The following is a 9,599-nucleotide window of genomic DNA, read 5'->3' on the forward strand; positions in this document are numbered from 1 at the left end:
GCCACTGGCACAACTCTCAGAAATGTACTTTGCACTAGTTGCTCCGTGCTTGTGGAACCAACTGCCACCTGACAAATGTGATTCCCCCTACATTTCTGCCTTTAAATCAAGGCTCAAAACCCATATGTACACCCTGGTGTTTCCTCCCCATTAACCTCTGCACTACTTACTTACCTCTGCACTACTATCTGTGTTTATGTGGATGTATGGGCTTTACGTCTTTTATTTTGGTTATTGTTATTTTACCTTCATTGTTTACCTACTGAATGCACTATGTACAGCACTTTGGACAGTGCAAACTGTCATAAATGTGCTTTTATAAATACATTTTACTTACTTACTTACTTATAACTCACCCAGGCCCTTGCGCACAAATCACCCCATCCCCAGAATTTTGGATAATAGGCATGATGCAGCAATTTAGGGTTGACATTGTGCTAATTATATAGACTCAAAGTGTAGCATACCAAAGCACTAAAACATGTGTCAAATGTTTTCAAACGTGTCTATAATTGTTCAGACACAATAATCAAAAAACCTTGATCATGGAAATTTTACTTTGAAAGGCAAAACACAGTTTTTTGAGCTTAAATGTGCTTATATCTTATTCCTTGTGTCTCCCTTCTTTACAGGATGAGTCAAATGGATGGCTCTTCTTAAATATGTGGTCACATTTCCAATTTCTTCCACGGTTTTCTAGAAACAATGGGTTTTGCAACTTCCAAAATGCACAAATCACCCCACCTTCCCCTATGCATAGAATTATTAATTTTTAGTAATACATTTTCTAAGAATTAAAAGAGTAGAATGTGTGACAGAGAAAATAGAAACCGACTAATGATTAAGCGCTGTGAGTGAGAGAAGAGCGCTATATAAATACAATGTATTATTATTATTATTATTATAGACGGATGGTAAAACATGATAAACATTCAGGAATGTCCACGCACACAGAGCTTTGCTTACCGGTGATCCATGTAACCCTATATCTGTGTGATGGAATTATTCGATTTCAATATATCTGCTATAACCACTAATCTCATGATGAGAGGTTTTAAGTGTGCAGTGATAACGGTAATGCTGCCGGGCTAGGAGCCATGAAACCCAAGGAGAAGAATTCCATCCCCATCCACTAATAACAATCTGTGCACTCAATGAAAGCACTCAGCTAAATTGGATGGAGACAAAATGGCATCTATTCCATTCCATCAAAGCCAACTGAGGACATTAGGGAGAAAGTCACATTTTATTTGAAATCATAAAAGACAAGTGTGTTGTGAATACAAAGCTGTAATAATCACATAATATGAGTCAGCAAAACAAAATGATGGAATATATACCACTTTGGCATATTGCAGGAATAGAGCAGTCTGTTTTGTTAAAGGTGCACTATGTAACTTTGAGTTTGTCAGAGAAGTGCACCTTTTCTAAGGTATATTCGCAAAAAATCAAACTTTCCTCACAGGAAAAATAGGATCCCTTGAACACTGTTTAAGGTTAGAAAGCTTCCCGAAAAGTTACTGTTTCACTGTTGTTGTTTACAGCAGCAGGGCCCACAGTTTAGTTTACACACATATTCTTGTCTATCGTTTGGTTTGGTTCCAGGTCCCTATAGATAATTAAGTTTTGGTTAATGATGAAAGAATTATTCAATAATTAAAATTATATGTTGAGAAAATATGTTTTGTAAACTAACTGCAGGCTCTGTGAACGTAAACAAATCTCCCTCCTCTGAAACTGCATAGTGCACCTTTAAAGGTCACCTGCTTCCGCATCTTGATTTACTTATTTAATACATGTAATATGGTTTGCATTGTTGGATGGTATAGGAGTTGACAACAGCTTAACATGATGAGATCCCAGACTCAGTCCATGGCCTCTTTTATCCTGCATCATTTACGTCCGTGTAACTTGGTTCAAGAATAAAAGTTTGTTTTGCTAGATCTCAGTGCGTGGGTTGGGATATCTCTTCAGCAGGGTGGTGGCTAGTTTTGGGTGCAGTCGTCCTCCCTGGAGACTAGTCTGGTCCGATTTATTCTTCATAGCAGCCTGTGAAAGAGGAGGAGGTGTTAGTTACCCAATGCTTTTCTTTATACCCCGGTACACGGTATTACCTTGGTTTAATTGAGTTGGCCCCCTTTTATAATTTGATTTCTTCTATTTACTACTTCCCCAGCAGCTGTAGCCTTTTTAGTTTTAGTTTCTCACCAAACTTTTAACAAAATCACATCGAACTAATCACAATGAGCTATCTTCGCCAAATTGTCATTTTAACACATCACCATGAAACGTGCCGTTTTTCTCTCTTTTATTGAGCGTCTAAATAGCGTTGCAGTTTTTTGACAAGTTCTTTATTTGACAACTTCAGGGTACATCAGTCACAGGAGTTCTGTTATCCTTCAGCTTCTTGGTCTGAACTGTAGTAGTGTAGTAGTGTACTGGGAGCGCGCTGCTCTCTCTGAGCGAGTGTCCTTGTTTTGGCATCAAGAAGTAGCGAGACATTGCGATGGCGTTATTGTCTTTATAATCCAGCCATTTTATAACCTGACCTCTCAAAAATGGCAACAGAAACTATTTCAACTGTTTTTGATCAATGAATATGTAATTGATAACATACTAAAAGTCTTAAGGAATCCAAGTAGTAGTGGAAAGTTATTTTCTAGGGGCTTTCTTAACCATACCTTTATACCAATTTTTCGGCTTCCTAAAGTACTGTTTTATGGTACACAAATTTTATCACAAATCTGACCGAAAAAATAATGATTACATATTTGCCCCAAATTGTTCAGACCTATTGGCAACTATTTTGATCATTGACTAATCCTCATTGACTAAAAGGGGATTTTTTTCTTTGAAGGGAAGTATCCAAAGGGCTCTACACACTGTGAGCGTTCTATGTATGAGAACATGAGTGTGTTTTTACTGCCAGATGATCAAATATCCTGTCAACTGATGAAAGCACATTCAGTGTGATTAAATGATGCACCCTGCAGCTGATACACAGGCTGCATCTCTGGCTGGAAAGACACTTTCTGCATATGCCGGTGTCTACTTGCCTCAGTCAGTGCCCATTAACACTGTAGCACATTAGCCTCTTAGCATAATTGCCTAAATCATATTTACTCTACTCTACTTTTACTCTACATCTACATCTACTCTACCCTACATCTACTTTACCCTACTCTATAACCCTTAACATATGACTTAGGTAATTATGTTATTAGGCTAACGAAAAGTAGATGTAGAGTAGATGTAGAATAGGGTATATGGAGAGTAAAAGTAGAGTAGAGTAAATATGATCGAGGCAATTATGTTATGAGGCTAACGGTATGGAGCTTTATTTAAGCTGACTGGAACACACTAGATGAATAAAGAACTCTCGCTGCTCAGGTAAATACAGACTGAGCTCAGATGACTTGTTGGATCAAACACACAGTAGCACAGTAACAATCAGAGTAATGAATAAACTTAAGCTCATTCATGTTGTTGATTATTGTTGCTCTTAAAACCAGCCCTGGGTATTTACTGCATAGTGACATTTTTGGCAGATTTGTACAGCATCAAAGGAAAATAATTATAGCTAGGAATATTTAAAACGTCTTTAAATGTGTTTTTTTATTTAACAGTTAATCAGTATTAACATTTGGCTATTACCTATCGGTTCTTTTTCCTGTCACATCGGAAAATATCTCACAATTCTGAGTCTCAAGCATAACAGACTTTTTTTATTTAAAGGAACGACCAGCAACAATCAGCAAAAAAGATAACAGCGACTTCTTGACCTGACTGTTGCACATAGTTATGACCCCTCAACAATGTTGTGACTAAAAAATGTGTCCGCGTAGTGGCCACCCCATAGGCCAATCTGAGTCAAGAAAAACACTGCCGTGGTGGATTGTGGGAAAACCCTCTCTTATACTAACTCTATTCTGCTTAGAGTTGACTGACAACATAAACCCCAGACAGTAAGTAGCCTAAACATATTATTAGCCCAAGGCCACATCAGTGTAGTCTGGCCCAGTTGTTGAGTTAGGTGGCCTTCACTATGTTGGCATCGTTGTCTGTGGGGATACACACATTCTGGTCGTTATGTAAATCCCAGCTGGCTAACACAATATGCAACAGCTATAATTTCACAACCATGCACTTTAACCACTCAGCCACTAATGTTTACATGGGTGGGCGGTAGGGCTGGCCCGAATTATTCGAATATCCGAGTATTCGTTTGTTAAATTAGTATTCGGAGCTCAATTCAGTATTCGGGATATTCGTTTTTCAAAAAAAATAAATACATTTTTTTTTTGCAAAAGTAGTTCAAACTGCAATATATTTTGTCAGCTAATAATATTTGGATATACAAGTTATAAAACAATTGTAAAATACAAATTAGACGTTAATTTAAAATATATTATCGAATTATTTGAACTTTGACCTAGTTGGCCGCTGCCCTTTCAAAGCGCAACCGGTGACATCAGCTGTAGTAGGCTACGTGATGTTACCAGAGTGAGGCAAACTAAAAGCGGCACCAAGCACAGGAGGGAGAGAGAGATGGAGGAAGAATAGATTGTGTTCCTATTAACTCTATAGGCTACCACAACATTAGTGCGATTTCGGAAGGAAATGTAATGCTTGACGTAATGCTAACGTTAGCTTAGCTCAGCTGTTTGTTTACATTCAGCGCTGCTATTCAGACATCATGAACCGTGACTTGCTTGCATCATGGGAATAGGCGGTCAATAATGGATATAATATGGACACAAAAGACTATCAATATTGGATCTTTGTATGGATTTATAAATCGCCGAAAAGATGCTCGTTCCTGGATGAATTGATAAGCTCCTGTATGGGTTACGATGGCGCGGAGGACAGCTGATTTGCAATGGAAAAACAGCTGTTCGCCTCCACGGGGAAAAAGTAAGGAACTCCAACTTTACTACCGTTCGAAAGTTATTAAAGCATCAACAGACTACGCAGCTTGCTGTCTCGGCTCACACACTCGGTTTCAGTGAGAACATTGGCATTATTAATGTTGGTTTGATGGTGTGTTTTTCTGGAACGAATATCCGAATATTCGCTCGGAAAAACCAACGAATACTCGAAGCCTGAAAAATGGCACTCGGGCCAGCCCTAGTGGGCGGGCATTAGAGCAGTAGGGCTTCATCTGATTTGGCAAATATATTGACATTGTGGAATATGCCACCATTTATCCCAGTTCAAGCAGTCTTTGTGATACATTTGATACGGTTTGAAAGTATCCAGTTCATAATGTTGCTGCACACACACGTGCGCACGCACACACGGCGCGCGTCATAATCAGTGTTGGTCGGCACCTTTTATAATACGTCCATGGTCGGCACCAAATTACAGTATTTTGAAAAGGACACGTTGTGGCTACCTGGGTTTTGGAGGCAGGAGCATCACACACTTTATCAGTGCAGCTGACCTGACAAGACTCAACTATTGTCTGTGAAGTAGACGGACATATATTAAGACACACAAAGGGTTGTACTAATATTGATGAGTCTAAAGAAGGACAATTCAGTCGCATGCGTTAAGGCTGAGTGGACCTTTTTATATTGATCATAATTCCAATGGAAACTTATCAGCATTATTAGATTTTTAGTCTTTCCTAAGCCAATGATTCCAGTGAATTGAACAAACATGTCATCTCAGTGGGCAAACCAGTGAAGGTGTGAGGTGTGTTTTGGGCTTTTTTTCTGTGTGTGTGTGTGTGTGTGTGTGTGTGTGTGTGTATGTGTGTGTGTGTGTGTATGTGTGTGTGTGTGTGTGCGTGCGTGCGTGCGTGCGTGCGTGCGTGCGTGTGTGTGTGAGTGTGTGAGTGAGTGCGTGTGTGTGTGTGTGTGCGTGCGTGTGTGCATACCGTAGCTTTTTCCACACATGTGTAGAAGGAGCTGAGCTCAGTAGAACACAGACCGTCTGTAAAGGTGTTGAGCTTCCAGCAGGCCATCAGGACAGACATCTCTGTGATACAGGAGGCCTCTGTGGACACACAGGCTCAGGTTTAGCCTTTCACTCCAATATGAGATGTCTTATTATATTTAACATTATTCTATTACATGTAAAGTATCCTATCACTACAGTTATTATTAGTACTATTGTTATTTCCATGTACAGTATTCTATTTAGTCTACATTTGATTGTATTTGATTGGTCAAAGTTAACATGAGCTGTACACTTTGACCAATCAGAGTGAGGCTCCGATTCTCTGTTCTTATTGGCTGTTGGGACTGTCCATTCACTTTGGCACGACTTTGTTGGTGTAGAGCGTGTCAGGGAGGGACCATAGGGGAGGGACCAAATAGGCCTTTCACACCGCCGCAAAATCGGAGCTAGTTCTGGGCTTGTTCGGAGTTAGAGCCAGTGTTTTGGTTTCACACCGCCAGAGAGCCTGCTCCGGGCCGTAAAAACCGGGGGAACTCATACCCCAGGATTGAGCAGGGTTTGATAAGAACTGCTTGCGCGAACGGTTGGGGGAGGGATTATCCTGACCAACCAGAGCAACTCAAACCTCATGCCCGCCATATTTAAAAACACCGCTACTACGAGACGTAAACATAACATAATTACCGAACGTAGCGATCAAATTGACCGGCGAGAATACGCTGTATGGGTCCTGTTTGCTTAAGAAAGCAAAGCGAGAGCCAACAAGTGTAAAAATAAGACGTATTCGCCGCTGTTGTTGTGCTTAAAGCTAGCGGTAGCTTTAGCGTTAGCCACAAGAGCAGCGGCGTCGGGTGACGTACACACACGTTTACAGTGACGTCATGACGTTGCTCTCTTGCCGGCTCCATGGCTGTCTACGGTCGATGTGAAACCAACCGGTTCATAACTGGGATAAGGCTGTAACCAGTTTTGAACTGACCCCAACACCAGCCTGGAACTGACTCTTGGTTCATTTTGGTGTGAAAGGCCTAAAAGAGAACAAGTGGAGCGGTTGAGGTATTTGGATTCAAATCTCTATCCCAACTGCCATTTTCTCCCCAAATCCTCCACCCGAGCTTTAATGGTGCACCTTATCTCTACACTTTCTCTCTGCACTGTGTCCCTGCACTACTGTTGTGTTTATCTGTGTCTCAGGTGTTGCTCTCTTCACTTGTGTTTTTATTCTTCTATATCACATTGTTGAGAGGAGCCTGGGACTTAAGAATTTCATGAACATTTAGGAATTTTGTTTTTTGTTATTACGTATGTTTCAACACTTATCCTGTAAAATATGCTGCGAAACCATTGCTACAGACAGGTCTGAAAGGGTTCCAATAGAAAGCACCAATAACAAGCTGTTGTTTCATGTAATGTGCATGCAGACGTGTTGCAGGGACTAGAATGTTGTTACTGACTGGTATTAACTTTGTTGTACACAAAGTTAAAACGAGTCTGTTTACATGAACATTTAAGTTCCTTGATCAAGTTACTAAATGAACCTTTTATCCTTCCTGCACAGTCCCAGGGAGCGTCTTGGTTTCACTGATGATAGTGTGTAGCTTATTGAACACAGTGCTTTACGTTGTGTGTGTCAATGTTGACCTGATGATGGAAGTCAGTCACCCTCACATCAAGCAGGTGGGCAGGGCAGGCAGACAGACAGCAGGCTCCATGCTTACCTCCTTTCTTCAGCTTGCGGTTGGCCACGGCGTCTCTCAGAGCCAGCGTCCGGTTGGGTTTGAGGACCGGTCTGCCGTTGTGTCTGCTGAGCAGCCTGCTGACCTTCTCCTGGAACAGGACGCCTCCTCCCTGAGCCGCCATGTCTGCTATCCTAACCGGCTCCCTCCTCGTTAGTGTACCGCTGCGGGGGGAACGAGAGAGAGGAAAGAGGCTCTCAGTGTCAGCTCAATGTAGGCTATCAGTCCACCTCGGTCTCTGTCTGAGCTGGTCCTGGATTTATGCTCTCATAATAGGTCCGTGGATGGAAGGAGCTGTTGATCAGTGTAGCGCCATGTTTTGCCGTAAGAAGAAATGTAGTGTCGCAAAACGAACGTAAAGCCGTTTGTACCACACGCGCTGAAAGAAAGGTTGCGCATAGATACATATACAACAATTCTATATATCTATGAGGCTGCGACCAGGCTGCGACCTATGTCCATGGCTGCGACGCGCATGGCATGATCGCCAGCCACTGCTGCGTTCAGGTGCAATCCGACAGTAAAAAAGGTAAAAGTAGAGAAGTAACATGAGAATTTAAGAATGACCTAATATTAGAGACATTCCTAGGCTACTTCTACTAGGACTAGGCCTACTACTACTATTAGTAGCCTAATAATAATAACACTAACAATAATAACAATAGGCTAATAATAATAATAATAATAATAATAATATTGTTATTGATTAACCACTAGCCTACTGTCTTTAACACAAAGAATAGCCTACAATTCAAAATTAAATCGTAGAACCTAAATTTTTCCCGACAGTTTCAATTGTAGGCAAAATGCACCCCAATTATGCAATAATTATGTTCCATAGCTACACGTTACACACAAAAAAAAATCTCAGAAAGCTCAGTCTATGTAACCACATTTGCCACTGGGACATTAAAGGTGGAATCAGAAATTCTGGAGAACGCTTCTTGTAAAAATCACTTTTTGTCCAAATCAGTGAATATCTCCTCACGCATACTTCCTCCTACATGTCCGTACTGTGAGTGCACTGAAAAAAATCTAGTGTTAATTCACAGCCTAAGCTCTGTAACCAGGCATGTTGCTAGCTTCCATGATCCCATATGTTTACATAGGCCTACCCATTGTTGACATACCTGTTTACAGAGCCATAGGCTGTGTATTAATACATGTTCAGTGTACATACAGTACAGACATGTAGGAGGAAGTATGCGTGAGGAGATATTCACTGATTTTGTCAAAAAATGATTTTGTCAACAAGTGTTGTCCATAAGCCAGACACTTAAGGTACAGTCTGTAATATATGAGTATTCAGCGACATCTATTGGTGAGATTGTAGATGTCAACGCTCCCTTGCTAACTCCTCCCTTTGCGAGAATTTACAAAAGCTACGGTGACTTTCAAGGACAAGAAGCTAGTTACTAGAGATGGCATCATCCACCACTGCCTCAAGTCTTTGCACAATATCAAGTGATGAGGTTAAGATTTATTTATTTATTTAGTTAGATAGTGCTTCTTCTTGGTCTTCCAACAGGTGCCCCAGAGGGGTATACTACAAAGCAAACTCAACAGAGCCCGGCTCTCTTTTTTTGATCTGGTTCAACATAACACAAACCGTCGCTCAGAGCTAACCGGTATCACGAAGGCAGTTATTAACCTCTTATGTTGAACGAGGGTTTCAGCTTCAGGCTCTGTGCGCGTCCCCATAAGAGGGGGCGTTTGGCCGTCATTTGACTCTGCTTCCGCACAGACTGGACTGATCTTGTGCCGCTAACTTTACACTAACGGACTGATTGCGAGCTGCTGACTTCGCTGACTTCACAAGAGTTTGTCAGTCTGAATGATCACAGAACAGCAGAAAACAGAGAGCCGAAAAAAACTCTTACTGCAAATAAGGAGAGAGTGGAATGCTGTCAGAAAATTGATTAATTTATTTTACAGATCGTTCTCGCATTGAGAACGATC

General features: G+C 41.0%; 1 protein-coding gene across 1 annotated transcript; it reads right to left on the reverse strand.

The window, feature by feature from the left end:
* Positions 1–1,236: 1,236 nt before the first annotated feature.
* chchd1 (coiled-coil-helix-coiled-coil-helix domain containing 1) lies at positions 1,237–7,951 on the reverse strand. The gene is made up of 3 exons (XM_080036328.1): positions 7,623–7,951; positions 5,882–6,000; positions 1,237–2,049 (listed from the first exon to the last, which is right to left on the reverse strand). The coding sequence occupies exons 1-3, from the start codon at positions 7,762–7,764 to the stop codon at positions 1,939–1,941; spliced, it is 372 nt and encodes a 123-aa protein (XP_079892454.1). The 5' UTR covers positions 7,765–7,951; the 3' UTR covers positions 1,237–1,938.
* Positions 7,952–9,599: the final 1,648 nt, after the last annotated feature.

The sequence above is a fragment of the Ammodytes marinus genome (assembly GCF_949987685.1).
Source record: "Ammodytes marinus genome assembly, chromosome: 11".
Taxonomy (NCBI): domain Eukaryota; kingdom Metazoa; phylum Chordata; class Actinopteri; order Uranoscopiformes; family Ammodytidae; genus Ammodytes; species Ammodytes marinus.